At 35.2% G+C, this 21,507-nt stretch overlaps 1 protein-coding gene across 1 annotated transcript; it reads right to left on the reverse strand.

The window, feature by feature from the left end:
- Window positions 1-8,151: 8,151 nt before the first annotated feature.
- Window positions 8,152-10,480, reverse strand: LOC143609524 (growth-regulating factor 1-like). The gene is made up of 4 exons (XM_077084259.1): window positions 10,204-10,480; window positions 9,686-9,883; window positions 9,151-9,466; window positions 8,152-9,078 (listed from the first exon to the last, which is right to left on the reverse strand). Exons 1-4 carry the CDS (start codon window positions 10,478-10,480, stop codon window positions 8,496-8,498), a joined length of 1,374 nt encoding a protein of 457 aa, XP_076940374.1. The 3' UTR covers window positions 8,152-8,495.
- Between the last annotated feature and the right edge of the window lie 11,027 nt (window positions 10,481-21,507).

Below are 21,507 nucleotides of genomic sequence, written 5' to 3' on the forward strand. Positions count from 1 at the left end.
CTCTTAATCTTATTAATTTTTCTGATTTTATTTGTTCATATTCTACTAACTGATTTTACTTTCACTTACATAAACAGACAATACAACAAGAATGTCAACTACTGCAATGTGACTTTCAGTGATGAATCGACCTTTGCTTTCGAGCTTGGCTACTATAAAGTCACTACAAGTTAGATCATTTACTGTTAGATGTTCCTCCGGTTCTTCCTCTACTGGTGCTGTGGTTTCAGGTAATCTTTCTATACATGCAAATTCATATCAATGCATAATTATATGTTTATTAAAGATCAAGTTTTGTTTGATTTTACTTGGCAAACATTTGTTGTGTTTAACTTGTTAAAATGTGTTCTTTTTAAAAAGGTATCGATTTGCTTCGTGGTCACAACTTGCTGCTTTAAAAATGTATTGCTTTGGTTCGAGTCAAAACGGCCCATATTAAAAAGTATATTTTGTTTCGGCCCTGAATGGGCCTTGTATTTTAAAAAGTAATCGGTTTGGTTCGAGTAAAAAAAGACATTTTTAGAAAATAACGATTTGGCTCTGCTCAAAATGGGCCATTTTATAATGGTATCACCTTTGTTTGAGTTATTTTCAACTGAACAGGCCATGTATTTTAAAAAGTTATCGGTTTGGTTTGAGTCAAAAAGACACATTTTTAGAAAGCCGCGGTTTCGTTCAGCTCAAAATGGGCCATTTTATAATGTTATCAGCTTTGTTCAACTTATTTTGAAAAGGTCTCAATTTGGTTCCAGTAAAAACGCTTCATTTAAAATGGGACTGTTAAAAAGGTATCGATTTGGTTCGGGTCACAACGTGTAATTTTAAAAAGGTATTGATTTGACTCGGTTCAAAACAACCTGTTTTAAAAATGTATTTGTTTACTTTGGGTCAAAACAGACTATTTGTTTTAAAAATGTATCAATTCGGTTGCGTAACACGGGGTAGCGTGCTATTTTAAAAAGGTATTAATTTTACCCGCGCAGTTTTGCAGTCCTAGCTCTGGTACTTTATATAACTGTTTTTGTCAAGGTATATGTTAGCATGTGTTCTCTTTTTTATATTCTTTACAAATTTGTCCACTAAGGTCTTGACTTTATTGTTAAACCATAAAAGAAGTAACAGACCCATTATCTGATTAGAGTAAAGGATCAATTTTAAACTTGTTATTTGTGCCAAAACATAGGAACCCTCTTAATATGAGTGGATAATTTGTGTGAACCCGCAGCAACGCGCGGACACTTTTATTATTAGCTAAATATTGGTTGTAAATTACAGTCAATCTTCTTATATGTTGTTACCGGGGCTACTCTAACCGAAACTGTTGGTGATCTGGCAGTTGCAGCAGCAATATGTAGCAGGTATATGCTGAATATTTTTATATTTTATAAATTCGATATGAAAAATGTTGTGTTTTATATTCATTGTGTTTATGGGCCCAGTTTTCTTGAGTTTCCCATCCCGAGCAATGTGGCGTTCATTGGAGAACTTGGTGGCAAGCTTCGTATGGTGAGATATTTATTATTTTTTATTTTGTAAAATAAACACGTGTAATGATGTTGGTAATTGTAGGTATCAAAAATGGAGAATAGGATGAGTACAGTGGCAAAACTTGGCTAAAAAGTGTGTGGTGCCGGTGTCGACTGTAAAGTTGTTGAAAGGGTTAGATTTTGGAGAAATGGAGGTTTTCGGGTGCAAAGATTTTAATGCTATAAACAGTGTGTTTGTAACAAGTTGAGAACCTCAAATGACGCTTTTTTGTATCATATTTGTGCAGTGCCGTTTGAACACTTCTTTTAGAAAGTTGGCTTACGACCGTCAGTCGTGTCGGTTCGCGAGTTGGTGGGCAAGAAGAGTTAGGTAAAAACGTGCCATTTTTTAAAAATTACGAAATTGGTTCTGGTCAATGAATGGGTGGTGACTAATTTTTACAAAATTTGTATTGGGCCTGCTATGACATATTTGTGGCTGCTATGACATGTTTGTGGCCGCAGGTGTTAAAAATGAAGGTGATAATAGTGTCAAAATCAGGATTGGCCACTGGCAGATTTGAGTCTAAGCGAGTTTCAAGATCACCTTTGAAACGCGATCCGTTACTGGCAGGTAAAAAAACCCGTAATATTTTGATTTTTCTCAGTTGGTAGATGTCTATGTTGTATGCATTTTAATCATTTTTATTCAAAGAAGTGACATTTTTATGATTGTTGTTATTTGTTACAATTTGGTAGAGAAGAGGAGGGGAAACCAAGCCGGTGCACTTACCAACATTTACCTCCTTGAGCAGTGTATGAACACCTTTTATATCATATGGAACATTACATAAACTTTGATTTTTGAAACAGTTTTTTTAGTCATCTTTACCATATTAACTAATTTTTCTTTAAAGTTCTGCAACAAATAGGCAAAAAAACCTTTTGATGGGTCAACCAAAACCTGGCCCGACCCATGTTAACCTTTATTACTAGAACGACCCATTTGAGCATGGCTATTGTTTTATACAAGTGTTTGACTTGCGGGAAATAAGGGGAGATAAGTTGGGTGAGGGCGTCACGCAAAGCCACTATGACAAGCTTTTCAAGAACAATCGTCTTTTATTGTTTTGGTATTAATTTTTTGTTTAATCTTGTGTCCATAAAGCCATAAACTTGTACCAATTTTAGTTCATATCGTTTATTATTTAAGTGATAACCCATTACACATCACACCAAACATTACAAACCAATACAAGGGATCACGAACCTGCGGCAACACGCGGTCACTTTTGTTAGTTATTATATTATTTGTCTTAGCATGCTAGAAATCCAATTATGAATTTGTTTGTACAAAAGGTTGTCATTTTCATCAGAAATATAAAAACGGTAAGTATGAGTTATTTTATGTTTGATTATACTCAGTTAAGTTTTCAACAATGTTAAAACCAAAAAAATATTTTCAAAGTTTCAACTATTGTGTAAAGCACAAATGGTTCAAACATCATTTCTCGTTTAAATTAATTTTGTTAAGTTCAACTTTGTTGAAGGCCCAAAAACACAATTGGGTCAATGTTTCTAAACAGGGCGCCAGCCCGTGAAACCCACCTAGGACCTGGGCCGAATATAGAAAATAGGGTTGGTTCTTGGATATGGCATTAACCAGTCGGGTCAGGTTCAGTTTTGCCTATTATTTACTTGAACCATTTTTAATTTGCCTATTTTTCTTTACTCGAGTCAATTTGACCAGTAACCAAGTTTGAAAACAATACATTATGACCCGCATGACATCTATGGTGCATGTTTTGTTTCTCTATAAACTCAAGTCCCAGATCGATAATCAAATACGAATAAACAAATAACTCTTGTTTATATTAATTAGAAAATGTAACTCAAAAAACTGATTACAATATCTCAAACCTAACTCGGTTTGACTCTTGATGAACCCTAACTTGGTTGCATCTAGATAAATCCTAACTCGGTTACATCTCGTGTGTGTCTCTAGATAAACCCTAACTTTGTTGTATCTCACACCTCACATTCTATAATGTCTAACCTATCTTTGTTTATATAGACTAACCTAACTTGTTAGCTACAAATATAATAAAACCCTAATTCCATAGGCCCAATAGGTTCAACCTGATCACCTACACGTGACGGGCCTATCAAGTTGGAAATTACTTCCAACATCAACAACTTTGGGTCGGTTTGGTTGATAAATGCTATTGTCATCACGTGTAACGTCTATAGAATTTGAATAATACGGCATCACCAAGCCATCCATGAATACATGATGATGGACAAACTAGGATCATCATCATCGTACTCAGTATATCCCACCAATAGCAAAGCTATGGACAAACTAGGATAGAAAGTGTATTTTTTTATGCCAAATTTTCTAAATTATGGAGAAGGGATAATCATCCTTTTATAGGTTGTATGTTACTGATAGTGTGATTATTGATGTGGATGCTATGTTAGAATCATATGCTCATTAAATTTTAGTGTTTAGTAGTTACCACAACATGAAAACGCTGTATGTCTTCTGATAATTTTGCTTATTCGTGCAGGGTATATGAGTTGTGACATATTCGTGGATTCTGTTACTAGCGTCTTTGTGGTAAAGTTTATTTTGTTGAATTGTATTGATTTCTTAATATTTTTATTAGTAAGTGCTTATGGCTTTATTTCGTTAGTATTAGAACTTATAAATGCCTTCTTCAATGACCGATAAAGATCAATCTAAGTTCGATGAGTGTTAAGGTCATGTACTCATGTTCTTCTATTAACAGTTTTGGCCACATGATGATAATATAACATTCATTACATATTAACGATGTTGCAGCCCTTCAATGTGATGATGTATTTTATGATTTGTTATCCTGTACTACAAATAAAGTTGAAAATGGCATGCGGTATATCTATTTTTGTTACAAATTTTTGAATTTGTGGTGTTAAATCACAGGCAATGAAGATGAAGAAACGAGACTGCAATCACATTGGTTCTGGAGGAAGGCAAACATTCTCTTATTTTATTGTGTATTTTGATACTTTTAATTGCCTGCAATGCAATGAAATTGCAGAATTTGTTGTTGAAACAACCAAAACAACCTCGTTGATTATTTCCATTATTAGTTGTGTTGGTTGAATTTTACTTTTGTTAATCGTTATCTAAGCCCCGCCACATCGCAACGGGTCAACCTACTAGTTACTAATCTAAACGATGGGGTTTACTTTTATTCCGGTGATTTTTTAAAAGAATCCATTTTCAACCTTGATTAAATATCACTCTAAAGTTTATATTAAAAGTGTCACTTTCAACCCGTAATCAAATAACTAAAATGGTCTAAACTGATTAGTGTATATTATTTTGATTTTTTCATTACACTATAGAGTCATTTTTAAAAGAATGTCACATGTAAGGTTTGAACCAGGTACTCTAGATTGTAAACCAAAGTCTCTACCAACTGGACTGTCTAGGAATGAGCATATTTGTCCCAAATACTCATACTCGAGTATTCATACCCGTAACGGTTTAGCCTATTCAGTACAGGTATTGGAACTCATTTTTGTTGAACTTTGGTACTGGTACAATCGGGTATAGGTGCGGGCACGTTACGGATATGTTTGGTATTTTGTACCAGTTTGGAATATGTAAGGGTTTAATTGGGATTCTTTTTATATAATATATAAAATAAATTCTCCAACTATGTTATTATTAAATAAGTACCAAACGCTTCTTCAATATTAAATAATATAACATCTAAGACTCGAACAAACAAACAAATCACTTAAATTCGGCGACCGGATTAGGGTTCTCAATATCATTTCTTATTAAATCGGCGACCAATTTGGTACTTGTACTAAAAATTGGTACCCGTCACGTATCTGTAGGAGTACTGGTGCCTAGACTAATTAAAGTTGTTTGTTACTCGTACTGGTACCGGCTTCAAGATCGTCAAAGATTTGGAAATAAAAAAAAAAAAAAAACTGGTACAACAACGGGCACCGTACCGAAATACCCATACCAATACCTGTACCATACAGAAAAATTTTGGTACGAGTATTGGTACATGTTTTTATTGATTTTCAATACGGGTACAAATGGGTATAAGTACGAATATGAATACGGGTACTGTACCAAGCTCATCTCTAGAAGTGTGCATGCTCATGTCCTTATATTACTATTTAGGTTTTGTATGGTCAATTTGTTCTCCGGTTATTTGTCGTTTTAATTGTTTGTTTATTTTATAAAACAAAAGAGTGTTTGTTAAGAATTCACCAGCAACTATTATAATTATTAAAATTATGGTATGAATGTAAAAAAGGAGTATTTCCTATTTACCCCATGTGTTATCATACATGCTAAGATCAATATTATTCGGTTGGTCATGATTATATACTTTGTTGATTATGACAGTAGGGTGATTTTTAGTGATGTTTTTTAGATACCAAATGACACATGGTTCATCAAACACATTCTCTCTCCTATGTTCTTTCTTCTCTTTCTTTCACATCTATCTCACAAACACATTCTTAGATTCTTACACAAGAATTTCACACCTCCCTCTCTCCTTCACATCACCATCTCTCTCATCCAACTCACATTCTCTCTCTTTCAAAAATCTTTAAAAACATTCTATTGGAGATGGTCTGAATCGTCTATCAAGTCCTAAAGTATTGTTAGGATTCCTATCTAGGGGTCATGTCACCTAGCCCATCCTTTTTGAAAAATGTTATGATACCTAATTGTAAAATGTGGTGATACCCCATATTGCATCTATCTATTTGTAGGTTGTTTGGGTTATTATTGACAGAATCTTATTGATGGTTGTCCCGGTGGTAGTGGAGCAACATCTCTAGAAAGGAATCTTGAGCAAACACGAGTTTATGTTAGATTTGTGGAACCGCATGCATACCAAAATAGGTATTTTATGAAAACTGTGTTTCAAAGTTGTTCATAACAATCATGACTTCATGCAAGCTAACTTCATTAGGGTGGCGTACTGCCATTTATTTTGGTGATAGTGTTGAAAAGAATAATGAAAATGACATTTGACCAAGAAGAAATGTGTTTTTAGTTAAACCTTAGACATAAATACATATAATGTAATTATCCTTTAATTGTTTGTTATTATTTACTAGGTTAACATTCTTCTGTTTGCGAACTTCACAACGAATGAAACAATGTTTAAAACGAAGTTATAATGAATGAGATATTGTACTCAAAGTTGTATATTTAATGCCTTTAACGTTGGGTATATTAGTAGGTAATGAGCGAGAACTTGCCCCATGTAAGAGTGATAGAAATTTAAAGTAAGTTACAATTTTCTAACGATATTGTTTCCTTAATCAAATAAAAAGCTGAATCCCCTAAGAGTGCGAGACACCCTAACTAGCAAATGTGGTAAGCGGCTTGGCGCGATATGATGTTTTGACGTCGATTTTGCACTTGAAAGTTGCCTTCATATTTATTAGGATTGCGGTTCAGTTCCCATTGAGAGGGCGTGGGTGCAAGTTACTATTGATCAGTAGGGACAAGCTCAGTACTGGTGGCGGTAATATCAATCTCAAAAATCACTAAAAATGGGTATTCGAATGGCACTGATCCAGAAAATGCAAAAAGCAGGTGTCGAATTGGTACCGAAAATGACATGGTATTGCTCGATATTGGTACCCGATACCATTTGCTCATCCCTACCAGGGCCGGCTCCGAGAAAGCAAAAAAAAAAAATTTTAGGCCGAAGGCGAAACTTTTTTTAGCCTTAAGTAAAAAGAGTATTTTGTTGGCTTTAATAATTTAATTGGTCTATGGGCATACTTGGTTATAATTTAGGTTATGTAAAAAACTTTTGTATAAAACTAAGATTAGACATGTCTCAAAGACTAGAACCCATGACCTTTTGATTGGAAGTAATACCCCTTTGCCACTAGACCAAGCTAGTGGTTATATTGAGTTTAAACACTAATATACATATTGTTTTAATAAAAATACATATAATTTAAAAAAACAATTTAGGCCTAGCGGAGTGTCAGGCCTATGGCCGTCGACCACCCCGCCACACCTTATGGCCGGCCCTGAATTCCCTACTGAGTAGTTACCAATAGTGATGTGCTTGGTTGCCGCCGATGTGTCATTTACCACTAATGCCCATTTCCACTTACTGCTTGTTTCTACTGATCTCATTTCCACCAAGCAGTTGAAACATAAACATTTCAGTCTCATTCGGAATATCTGTTATAGAAAATTTCTATTACACCAAAATAGATGGAAAACATGTTACAAGTTGTGCTGATAGCTCTTCTTGAATAGTAAAAGTGAGTTATATCATTACTATTTACGGCTCGTTGGACTTAGCTAAGCAGTTCTACACGCTTAGACGCGAGGATACCAAAGGTGATAAATGCAAATGATATAAATACGTGTTGATTGTACACATTACTTCAGTTGCCATATCCTATAAGACATACGAGTTTGCTAAGGAGAGACTTGGGGTCTGTTTCAAGTGACACACATATTGAACATGAATCATTATCCATAATTTATGTGCTTTATACTTGTTTTCCCCTTTCTTATAATTATATATAACCTCTATTGTAGTATTTTCTTTTCTTAGCAGTGAGCATACATCTTGACATGTTACACATAACTTGTATAAAAGCAGTTTAAACCACCTAATATCGATTTAGACAAAATACGTACACCCTTAATGTGTACCTAGATAGTTTCAAAGATTACAATATCGTCATTACACAAAACTATTATCATACTTGCTACAAAAAAACTACTTGAAAGTAGAGTTCTATCATTGAGCACGAAGGTTTAAGGTTTAGTGTTTATGGGCTTCTTCAATGGACCAAATCATTCTTTATTTCGTCAACACCCTCACCTATATCCAAAACACATCTCACTACAAACACTACTACACTTACAATGAAATTTTACAAGGAAACCGAATATTGAAGATGCATTTTCATACATGTTAACATTTGCCCGAAAACCGGTCACAAAACCAAAACAACACTCTATCAACTAGCGAGTGTCGAAAGAAGCATCTCGTCACACAAGCTGCCACCACCATGCTCATTGGTTTTGTTACCTTTAGGGCTACTTGAACTACAATTAGAAAGTGAAACAAATGTTGTTTTCGTTAACACACCCGTAGGAGAAGATCCCATATGATGATTAACCGCATCCCACATTTCAGTCATCTGGTTCAGAGAGTTCATCTCTGAACCAGATGACAAATTCTTGACCTTCACCTCACTGGTTCCAGAAGTCCGATTCAAGACTTCGCCTAACGGTCCCCCCATCGAACCTCCCCACGAAAAGGGGATCCAGTTTGATGTTGGTTTGTGGGCTGGCTCAAGTTGAAACTCGGGAGTTAGACCAAGCGATGGGACCATGAGTTTCTCTTGAGCCGGAGAGTTTGAGCACGATGAGAAGTCGGATGTAGCCATGGAGAGTTGGGTCCATTCTCGTTTTATCAACTCGTCTTTCGACCACACATCCACAAAGTTGGGAAGCGGGTTCGGGCTCGGGTTAGCCGCACCCTGGTCCATGAAAGAAGTATAACTTGTGCCATACATCAAAGAATCCGAGGCTTGTGTACTGCATTCAAAACCAACATTTAAGTTAGTTGGTTGGTTAGTTAGCTAGTAATTTGCAACTTACAATCTGAACCTGCTAATGGGGGTTTGTGTGGGCGCAGCAACCGCAGGGTTATGGTTATGCACGGTGGTTGGCCGGGTAGTGGTGGAGGAGGAGGAAACAACCGGGGCCGCCTTAGACGCGGCGGCATTGGTGACAGCGTGGCCATCCTGGCCTTCCACAGGCTTTCTTGAACGATGGCGGCCTCTATTAATATGTCGTTCGCAGTATTTCTGATCGGGAACAGCATCTCGAGAGCACCTCCATTTCTTCCCATCGGTTCTCCGACACCGCCCCGGTTCCGGGTCAGTGTTACCCGAAAACCCGAGCTGGAAAGATCCCCATCCATCTTCAAAGTTACATAATTACAAAATCATATTCTAAAATTAATTGTAACAAATTAATATTAAATGTTAATATATTATAGTTAATGGTGACAGTAAATTTTTTTTCAGTTGTCTATCGATATATACTATCGACTAGGATTTTTATTTTTTACACTATAATAGTACTTAAAAAAAAAGTACTTCGACACGGTACCACAAGGGTAGGTCCGCCTTATACTTACAGGAATTTGGAGACGGCGATGATCCCGGGAAAAGGAAGGTGTTGAGCGATTTGGTGAGCGGACTGAGCAAATGCGACGGAACGGGGACATTAGCGACGAAATGTTTGTAGATTAAGGCTTGGTGTTCAAGCTCCATCCATTGAGAAGGTGTTAAGGGTCCTTTATACCTTGAAACAGGTAATCCACCATAACCAAAACCTGCAACAAAACATGAACTTGTACATTATGCAGTGAAGGTTGTAACTTGTAAGTCAAAACAACAACAGCTAGCATAAAAGTTAAAAACTTAAAACACACACCTACCATTGGTAGTGACACCATCATATTTTCTTTCCAAATGTATAACTTTTAATGCATGATGTACAAGTTACTTATTCATTATGTTAAATGAGTTAATCTCTCTTTCCTGATAAAACATTTATCAGGTTTGTTCCCTAGGATCCTATTTTTCCCCTAATTAATTAAGAATAAAGAACAAAAGATATTCCTAATTTGACCTAAAAAAACAAAACATGTACCTGTGTTTTTAATGTAAGTAGATGAGGGTGGCTGGTAGAGAGAAAAGAGTGAAGTGTGGTTTGCATCTTTAACTGAAGAAGAAAAGCAAAGCATATTGTTGGCATCTGAAGCTGAAAGTGAAAGCAGAGGATCAGATCTCATGGACATTGACTTACTAGGCTGGTCAAAGTAATGGGTTCTTGAAGGTTTTAAGGTTTGATCATCTTGGTCGGAATCAGATCTTTGTTGCTTGGTGGTGAGTTTAATATTGTCAAAAGTGGCAGACATAAAGTCCATGGTGTGAATGTGGTAAATCTAGAGGGGTTTCATGGAAGATAAGTTTATTAGGAAGAGAGAGAAAGATAGTTATGGTGGAGAGAGAGAGAGAGAGAGAGAGTTGCAGAGATTTGAAAGGTGAAGATGCGGAGAAGACGAAGTTTGGAATGGAATTGAAAATACTAGAAAGGGAGATTAAAGTTAATAAAGATTTTATTGGAGTCCATTTTGTGATATATTAAGGTAGTCCTTCTAGTTTTAAGGATGTTATAAGTTATGTGTATTAATAACATTTTGTTTATATGCATGTTACCAAATCAGGTACCGCCGGTCCCAACCTTTTGAGGTTTCGAAATTGTGTACGGTACCAGTATTTTACCAAATTATTGTTCTCGGTACCGGTACTGTACCAAGCATTTTTGGGTACTGGTATTGGAACCCATCTTTGACAATTTTTTGTATCGCTATTTTTGGCACCTGGCTCATCCCTAGGACCGACTCCAATTTTTGTAATAACGAAAACCAAACTGTAAAGCAACTTACCATATCGGTTTCAGTTTAGAAATGAACAAAAGGACTAAATTTGTAATATGGTGCGCTTTGATAAGTCTTGATTCGATTCGGTTTTGATATAAACGATTTCAAACTGAGCAATGTAATTTCTACTTAAAGGGTGTTTGGGTGAGCTTTTAGAGTTGTTTTATTGTTGATTTGCTTTTTGAAAAGCAAAATACACTTTTGAAAAACTTCAATTTAAAGCTTTTGAAGAAGCTTTTCCAAACATTTTTTGTTTTTCAACAAAAAAATAGTAAATAACCAAGTTTTAAAAGCTCACCCAAACACCCCCTTAATACATTACATATAGACATTATATAAAGCATTGCCCAAAAAAAAGAAATTACTAAAATGCACAAACATAAAGAGAGATTGAATTGTTTAGGATGCGATGGGACATTCTTGATTTTAGGAGGGCTTTCAAGTCATTTCAATGTAAAATGGAGGCTATGTCATTTTTGGTTGAATAAAAATATTTCTGTCACTAACTTTAATAAAAATTGGTTTCTTTGCTTGTCTCCCACCTTAAATATATCTTATCTGTCTTGAAAGCATATTTTTGGGGGAAGTATTTCAAGGAAACTTGACTTTGTATTCTACTATTCCCCTTTGTATCTTATTTATTAAATTCAACCTCCTTTTTATGTATTTTATCTAAAATAACTTTTTGTGTTATAACGTGTGGGTAAAACATCCATGTGAATGGATGGAAACATTTGCATGTGAAAGTCTTCAACTAACGTGTGGGTAAAAATGTGGATAGTGAAAGTCTTCAATCAAATTATTAGCTTATGTCCCCCAAATAGTGAATGTAAAGTGTGTATATATATCTTATATTTGTAACAAAAAGTGATACAGACAATCAAAAGGAGTTACGAAATATATATGTATATATCTTATGTTCTTGTTTGTTTTGTCATCTTCAACTCTTCAAGTTTAAGGAATAATTGCTAATCTTGTAGTAATATTATAACATTTTGTTATTTATTTTTATCATTATATCTTTTATCAAACGAATATCTTGAAAACAATACATTTTATTAATATTTATGATACTATGAACGTATTTAAGTGTATAGATCCCGAAACCTCAAGAGTAAGATACATACCGAAAGTACGTGATACGGTAACGTTTGATACCCGTTCGATACCGATAGTACCATATGCTCATTCATACAAAGCCTTTACTAATCTCGCAATGCTAGAATCGCCATGAATCACTAGTTAGCCTAACCTTTACAATATATAGATTCGAAGATAAAACTTAATAATTATACTTATGAGCTAGTTCTAATACATTGGTTGTGTGTTCCTTAGGTAACATCCTCATTTACATTTTTTTTAACTTTCGAATATTATAACCAGTAATACAGTATCTAAATGTTCAATTGTATGTAATTATATATGTATTGACATAAGTATAATTATACATTGAAAGTTGGACTTAATTGTCAAAAGGTTGAAAATGGGACTAAGAGTCTAAATTTAACGTCTCAGACTAAAAAGTTCATTAGTTGTGATTTGAAGGAATATTTCTAGGCGAATTCTAAACTCTTAAAATCTGGATGAGTTATCCGTATAGGTCATTTCTTACATTTGACTACTCATAGTCAAAATTAGAAAGAAAAAAATTATCAAAATGTCTCTTTACCGACAAAGCCTCAAAGATCTTAAAATTTACTACTTTTCTAATACTTTAAAATGTCCCCTCTAAGGTGACGAGTATGGTAATCCAGAAGAGGGAAGGAATGTGAGGTGGAATTTCCTGGCGTGGAGCACTGCCCCACCGTAGCGGCTTTGGTAAAAAATGAGGCATATGTGACTTTTTAAAGCTTATTACACTATTAAAAAAGCATTTTTTCAAATAAAAAAATATTTAAATAAAATATTAAATCATTATAAACACCAATCTTTTAAACCATTTTGTGACATTTGTTAATTTCGGGTTATTTTATACTTATATTCTTAATGTAAACCCGACCCGTTTTGTATCCCGAACCTTTCGATATTATCAAAATGATGAATTGTATGTTAAATATTTGTTGGATAAAAAAAACACCCTTTTCGGTTCTTAAAATTCCCCGAAAACGCTCAAAACGAACTCCAGGGACTAAAACTACCGAAATGGAGACTTGAAGGACCCATTTGTAGTTTGTGCTTCTTGGGTCTATAACCAACCCATTTTCATGAAACACCCTTTATGAAAGACCCATTCAACTTACTCTATATATACACACCCATCTACTTCATTTGTGCTTGCTCATTTATTCATTTCTCTCTCAAATTCTTGAATTCTAAGGTTGTTCTTCATAAGCTAATATTTCATTTTAACTAACTTCTCAACACTTAAAGCTTGATGTTACAACATATATATAATATACACTCCTTGTTTACCTTCGGTCTTTCATTTCTCCGGTCTCGGCATGTCGGACTAGTAAGGCAAGGTTACATGGAGGACTTTGTAGTCCTTGTTTATATATTTAACAAATCTAACCATATAACTTGTTATACTTGCTTAAATTCTACATATTTTAGTTTATTTTTCATATTTGTCAAGTTCCATGGTATTGGGTATGTGGTGACTAGCCTCGGTTTCATCCCGAGTTGAAAACCGAATCAAAAACCAAACTTTTGTTTAAAAGCATTATTGTTAACTTTTTGAATGTAAAACTTGAGTATTATTATTTATAAGTTATTTTACAAGTTCCATGGTAATTGGGTATGTGGTAACCATCCTCGGTCTTATTCCGAGTCAAGGACCGAACCAAAAACCGAACTTTTGTTTAAAAGCATTATTGTTAACTTTTTGAATGTAAAACTTGAGTATTATTATTTATAAGTTATTTTACAAGTTCCATGGTAAATGGGTATGTGGTAACCATCCTCGGTCTTATTCCGAGTCAAGGACCGAACCAAAAACCGAACTAAACCGAGTTCACTCGCTTAAGACACACAAGTGTGTTTTTAGCCACCAAAACTCATATTTTTTCTTCAAGATTATATTTTAAATCAATTTTAGTTAATTTCTAAACATACTTGGCATGTCGGTAACCAACTTGATCTTATAACAAGTTCGAACCGATAAGGTCGTATACTCGCTTAACGAACGTTAAGGTTCTTCACAATAGAACTACATACGTGGTTAAGTCTATTTTGATTTTATTGAGTTATCTCATAACATTTATTATTTTGGGAAGTTAACTGTGAGCTTGGTCAATTATCAAGTCTCGAACCGACAAACCCAAACACTCGTTTAAACCTCGTTTTGGGTATTCTTATAACCAAGGGTTTTGCAATATCGCATTTTAACCCACATTATTACTTAACATAGGTTGAGTAAAAAAAGAAAAAAACTAATGAATAGAATACCGAAAAACTAATGAATAGAATACCGAGACCCGGTTTCGAGTAAACTATTATACAAAACTCGTTTCTTTAATTTCTCAAATATTTACATTTTAAATCTTAAACTTTATTTATTTACTTTATTTGTCAAGTATTTTATTTTAAACCCTTCCAAGACTACCTACTAACACAAGACCCGTTTAATATAGGTCTTGCTCGTTAAACCGATCTCTCCGATTATTCACGACACTATCTTTCAAGTTACTTGTTAATGTGAGTACCTTTTTCATCCCCCGTTTTCCATCTTTCATTTTGGGGGTGGCATTGCATACTTATTCAAATTCAAATGATTTATACTTGAGTCTTAAACCACAACACGTATTGTATATGTTTACTTAAATAAATGCTCGATTTGGTGTTATATGCTTTACATGATTATGTGCAAATTCTTGAATGCTAAGGCGGGTAGCCTCATCAAAGTATGATCATACGTTAATTCCGAGTATACATGGTATCCCCATATAGAAAGGTGTCGTCAATGTATTCTTATTGACGATTTCATTATTGTCGTCAATGTATTCTTATTGACGGTTTTATTATCTAAATTGTTGCTATTATTTATTGTTTTCATATACTAGTTGTGGATTTCATACTATATACTTATTGTCCAAAACTATGAAAATTGCTCACCAACCTTCGTGTTGACAAACTCTATTTTATGCAATGTTACAGGTTTGATGTTAGCTTGATTGGATTACTTGAAGAAACTTATTATCTTGGCTTTAGGATATTAGAAAATAAAAGAACAAGTTATTTGTTTATCTATCTATTTGGCATTTTGTATGAACAATTGTTGTGTTATTTATGATGATATGGATTTAAATGAGTTGTTTAAATATTGTAACTTTATAGTGTCATTGTGCAATGAGCAATCATGTCGCGCCTCGATGTTTCCGTCTTCATTGGTCGGGGTGTGACACATTTCTTTACACACGTCCTACATTTATTCACACATTTTCTTTTTACAAACTCAAGAGTAGAGGTGCACAAACTGGTTTAAAACTCAAAACCGATTTGGGTTAAAACCGGTTCAGTTTGGTCAACAAAAGTCAAAACCGGTTTATGATCGGTTTTGGTTCAGTTTGAATTGGTTTCTTACATGTTACGATCGGTTTCGGTTCGAGTTTTGATCGGTTTTAGTTCAGGTTTTGACCGGTTTTTGACCGGTTTCGGCCGGTTTCGGTTCGGTTAATTTGTTATAGTGGAGAAAATTACAAACTGGTTCCGAAACTACGGTTTCAATCGGTTCCAAACTGGTTTCTACATAATCGGTTTCAAACCAGTTCGGTTTCAGTTTAGCTTTCGGGTCAGTTCGGTTAACCGGTTTATTTGTCCACCTCTACTCAAGAGTATGGAACAAGCAAATCCAGTTCCCGAGTTGAGTAGTAGGAGAAGGCTACGAATATGGAACCAACAAGAAGAAATGTCGATAGCAAAGGCTTAGGTACATGTTTCTGAAGACTGGAACGCTGGAAGCTAGCAAGGATTGAGTGGTTTTGGAGACGAGTGTTCGTACAATCCACCAAATGACTTCGAAGTGGAATAATATGTTGAGAGACATTAACATTAGCAAACGTATCAATGAAGATAGGTTACCAGTGAACTACATTATGTCAAGATAGTATAACCTCTCCTAACACTAGGTCAAGATACTGTTAACTCTTTAACAATAATATCTCATATCAAAATGTCACACGCGGCTCCTTGGGCCTAGGCGAATAACCATAGTTGGTACTTATTTTAAAAATATATCAAAGTATGTGTCGCGCAGCGGAAGTCTTATTTGATTAAAAGATTCATTTATAGAAAACTCGGGAATTAAGCACCCAATATTTTCTTACAAAACATTAAAAGTGATAAAACGTTAATTTACATCTTTTACATAAATAAATCCAAACCGAGCCATCAGATGCGTCTAACGGCTATATCCTTCATCTTTTATTACACCATTCTACTGATTACCAGTGAAACGGTTTTATAAAATATGTCAGCAACAATTTTTGGTGAACACGTTGACACTAAATCATTTATATAAACCTTTAACTTCACAAAAAAAAGTTCACAACCTAATACAAAATAACTATATCAAGATAGTGTGTTTCCCTCTCAAATCATCAACTAATGATTATTAATTCACTTGTCAAATCACTAGGATAACCAGTACATACCTAAGACTATGTTGCTCGAAGTTCTATGGTTTTTTTGTCGCATATGATACCGGCTTGGTTATTTGATAACCAGTACATACCTAAGACTATATCAAAACTAAAAATTAGACAGGTATGACATATCCCGCTAATAAGATTTTACCATTTTCTAATACTTCAGAAATTCCTACAAGGTCACAATTAGTCGTTTCTACGTTTAAAGTTTTGTCTAATTTTGTTAAGGGTTTGTTTAATAGACTACAAAAGTTATAATCTATAAAACTCTAGTTTGCACTTGAATCAAACAATACCCTAGCGTAGACATTATTAACTAGAAACGTATGGATGCCATCACGCATACGTTTCTAGTTAATAATGTCAACGCTAGGGTATTGTTTGATTCAAGTGCAAACTAGAGTTTTATGGTATCACTGTGGCTTGTTTAGTGTTGAGGACAAATGCTATGGCATTGCCCTTCTTTGCCTCTGGTTTGGTGCCACTTCCACTCGCACCTCCTCCTACCATTATATTCTCAGGGCAATCAAAACTAAGATGCCCCACCTCCTTGCAATTGTAGCAATTCTTCTTCCAACAATCTTGAGAAACATTTACTGGTTTCTTGCAGTGGTCAAAACTGTTGGTGCTTCAAATTGGCATTTCCCTAGATGTCTCCTTTTGCATGTTTTACACACTTGGTAGGTGGGATTGAATTCACCTTTCTTCTTCTCCATCCTTTTGTAATTGCTTCCCTTTTTCTCCTTCTTGACGCTCGTCTCACCTTTCTTACACTCATATCTGTTGCGTATAAGACCATTCATAAGATACCCAGCCAACTCCATCGCTGAGTCGGCTGTTTGAGGTAAGTTAGACCTTGCCATGTCCCTAATGTCTCGAGGAAACCCCCAAATACAGCGAGTTACTTTGTTAGATTCTGGTGTCACTAGCTATTAAACCAACCTTGTAACGCCCGCAAATTTTCGTTAAAAGGATATATGTTTTGTAGAGTTTGTATTTATACTGAGACTCGATCTGGCCTTCCTTGGGGACCTCTTTGTCTTTCTTTTAAGCCTATTTAGTTAACGTTTAATCCAAGACATCATAATTTATTAGTGGAAGGGCCTAGATGTAATATTTTTATAACATAAACCCTAACTTGCTTCCATCCTCCTAATTTCCGATCGGCAGCCATGGGAGGGTCTCCTCCTCAATTTCCGTGCAGGTTCTAGCCATTCTCCGGCCTCCAGAGTCTAATTCAAGGTCGGTTCTATCATCATACAACTCTTTTTCACCATTAAAACCTTTGTTAAACATGTTAGGGTTGAGTTTTGATTATAACAATTTCTGACAGATTCGTACTCGTTTATTGCTCGGTCTGTAACTCGATGAAAATATATTGTTTTTGATCGATTCTTATTTCTATGATATCCTACTTTGATTCTAGTTTCCAGAAAGGTATAATACGTAATTTTTGCACGAGATTTGAATACTTTTTATGATTTTATAAGATCGAGTGTCAAAGTTGATGTGGGATGACGAATTCTGGTCTGTCTTCCCGACATCATAACCCTTTTTCAACAAGTCTAAATTGGTTGGTTACACTTCTGGAAGTTAATATTTTGAGTTAGGAACCAAACCCAATTGGAATCGTTTAATTTGGCTAGGTAATGAATTTTATAAAAATAAAACCATTTTATTGCGCACTGAAATAGCTACACATACCTTTTTGTGTTGGAGGAAGTTTTATGATTTTTGTATCCACTAGAAAAATATAATAAAAATATTTTTATAAACTTAAGATATTTATGCAACTCTGGTAAAATTTAATAATTTAATTCCATGGTTTTCCTATGTAATAAAATACATCTTTGCATGCTAAAATCTGCATGTTATATCGTTATTGATCGATAAGTTGTTTTTAGGCTTAACCGGTGGCTGCCCTTTCTCGCATCTTTCGGGGCTGTTATAATTGAAGTTCGTGCTCCGTCATCTTCTTAGATATGTCTAGTGTAATATACTTTAGTATCATGAGTTTTGGCATTTGTTAGATTGGTCAACTGTTGATGAAGTGAAAACTAGGTTTCGGTTGTCTAGTTTGTCAATTATTGCGTCTAGCGCGTTGTTTGAGGGAATTAACAACCAATTCGGATGTTGTATCCTCGGTATGATTTGTTGGCTGTGAAAAACTATATTTTTATGTTATTGGGGCTGAATTGGTTGTTGGTTACTCAAACGGGTTGATACGGCGCAAATTCGCGTTTATTGGTAATTTGTGCATCGTGCTTGCGAATTACCGACCCATCCAACTCGTGTAGCGTCTTGTGGACTTGTTGGCTGTGATTTTACTAAATTTGGTCCACACAGGGCTGAGTCGGTATCTAAGTGCATAAACAACCCGTTAACGCGCGTATTCGATAAAGTCAACAACTTTTGGGGGTAAATTGAGAACCCTTTGTCCCTGGGATTAAATAAGGGTGGTTTTGGTAAATACATGGCCTCGGGGGCTGATGTAATTGAATCTGGTAATGTCAAGGCTTTAGGTCAATCAAATCATGTTAGAACGTCTCGTAGGATAAACGAGTCGGTACGTTTAGTTAGTAATCTTTGTGTGCAATCTGACAGGCTTGTAAACTGTGGATTGGCTTTGAAGTTCTCAAACTCTTTGGTGTTTGTGTGGCTCGTTTCAGGTGAGTTCATGATGCCCCTTTTAAATCTTTTTACGTTTTGGGCTAGCATACACACCGTAATACAATTTTACACGATTTTACTCGTTACAACTATTTGGATGGTATTACATAGCCTTACTTGTATTTGTGCATTTATAAAACTATGACTGGACTATATTCTATGTCTTAGGATATTTTAGACTCGTTATGGTCATATATTCCTTAAGGTTATATACCTGATTATGGTCTAGACTCGATGATGTTAATAGGCTTGGTAGTAATTGAATACGAGTAGACCTATTACTTAGTTCATGTATTGGACTGATTATTATATATTACCTTATGGCCCATAGGCTTACTTGTAATTTGGAATGTCTTGGGATGATATATATATATATATATATATATATATGTATGTATGTATGGAGGTATGTATGTATGTATGTATGAGTATGTGTTACCTTATAGCCTACGGTTATGTGATGATATTTAGTTCATCGTGACTAAGAATGATGTGAGTAGGCTTATTGATGTGTGTGTGCATGGTGATCACGGCCGGGTCAAATATATTACTCGGGTTTTCAAATCCCGTGGTGGAGAGGCCCGTGTGGCATGATCATCATTTTGGCGGGTCAAATATATTACTCGGGTTTTAAAATCCCGTGGTGAAGAGGCCCGTTGTATGTTGAGCCGTGATCGGGTCAAATATATTACTCGGGTTATACCCGTGGTGGAGAGGCCCGTATCACGTGCTTGGATGTGTGAGCCGAGATCGGGTCAAATATATTACTCGGGTTGGCCCGTATCACATGCTTGGATGTGTAAGCTGTGACCGAGTCAAATATATTACTCGGTTTGACCCGTGGTGGAGAGGCTCGTGTCACATGCTTAGGTCTTACCGCGTCCGGGTCAAATATATTACTCGAGTCTTGACTTGTGGTGGAGAGGCCCGTGTACGTGTGTTCGACGGTGAATGTATTATTTGGTGAAATATATTATATATTTTATTATTATCCCCTCTATTGTTTAGAATTATAAGTTTTGAAATAAAGTATGAAATATTGTTTATGAAAACCTGAACTCACTCAGCTTTAGCTGACTTTGTGTGTATGTTAGTTTAACTTTCAGGTTAAGGATTGGAGGTTACCGCTTGGACGTGCTGGAGACTACTCGAAAGGTTGAAGGCATTTCTGGTCAAGGATTTCAAATAAAACGGATATTTTATTTACATTCGATTTTGGACACTTGTACCCGTGTTTGGGACTTTTAATACTTAAACATTTTCCGTTGTTATTCACTCTGAACTGGTTTTAAATACAAAGAATTGTTTGGTTTTAAATTTTTGTGAAATTGTGGATGTGATTACTAACTGTAGGATTTCCAGGATTCGGGGTCTTACAAACCTACAATACTCTTGAAACTTTGTATTGTATTCTTTGAGATTAGTGCCGACAACCTTGTGGTTTAGAAACTTGGTCTAAATTAACTCAGTTTCATGCATGAGACAAAACTTATGTAATACAAGTTTCTTGAATACTTTCCATTTTAAATAGTATTAGGTTTCTTTTCCATTGGGCATGATTAGAGTGTTTCATCACTCTAGAGCTTCCCCTTTGAACTTTTGAGAAGCGTATTGAATCTTTTTTCTTTTCAGTACACTGACTAATAATATCGACTGATTCCATTTCTTCTAGACAACGAAGAGTTGCTATAGCACCTTTGCCACCATTGAATTCTTTTGGTCCGTAGACTTTGAAGTCTCTAAAACTACAACCTTGGATTTTTAACTTCCTTTTGAAATCACGATTAACATCGTTGTCAGCCTTCAAGCTGTGATGATCTTCTTCATGTGTTAAAGGATTTTGATGTATATGGGTTTTGATAGATTTGCAAGAGCAAATTGATTCACTCTTTATAGATGATTTTTTCTCCAACGCCTTTAGAATTGGAGTCATTGCATTAGTAATCATTTCTTGCATTTTGTTTACATGTTGCTCAGGAATCTCCTGTCCATTCTTTAATGTATGTTTGCAGCTGCTTCGTTTGCTTGAAGCTTCAGCGTTGAATGGGTTTTGTCCAGACATTCTACCATAAAAGTAAAGTAGGATTTATTAACAAACAAATGAAAATTTTATTTATATACTCGAATAAAGATAACATCTGCATTAGTTAGTTTCGAAATAATAGGAGAGATTATCAACCTATCTTATCCCTACAAGTCACAACTTAAACTGATTTAAGCCTAGATCCTTTGTTCAAATACCTAATTCGCTAAAAT

The sequence above is a fragment of the Bidens hawaiensis genome, unplaced genomic scaffold, assembly GCF_021521415.1.
Source record: "Bidens hawaiensis isolate Kalapana, Puna unplaced genomic scaffold, B.hawaiensis_p1.1 tig00002181_1, whole genome shotgun sequence".
NCBI lineage: Eukaryota > Viridiplantae > Streptophyta > Magnoliopsida > Asterales > Asteraceae > Bidens > Bidens hawaiensis.

Coding starts and splice junctions, on each gene's coding strand:
- LOC143609524 (XM_077084259.1), bottom strand. CDS start 10,480: ATGGACTTTATGTCTGCCACTTTTGACAATATTAAACTCACCACCAAG. Junction 9,467..9,685: donor ATCGCCGTCTCCAAATTCCT/GTAAGTATAAGG, acceptor GTAACTTTGAAG/ATGGATGGGGATCTTTCCAG. Junction 9,079..9,150: donor ACACAAACCCCCATTAGCAG/GTTCAGATTGTA, acceptor TTTTGAATGCAG/TACACAAGCCTCGGATTCTT.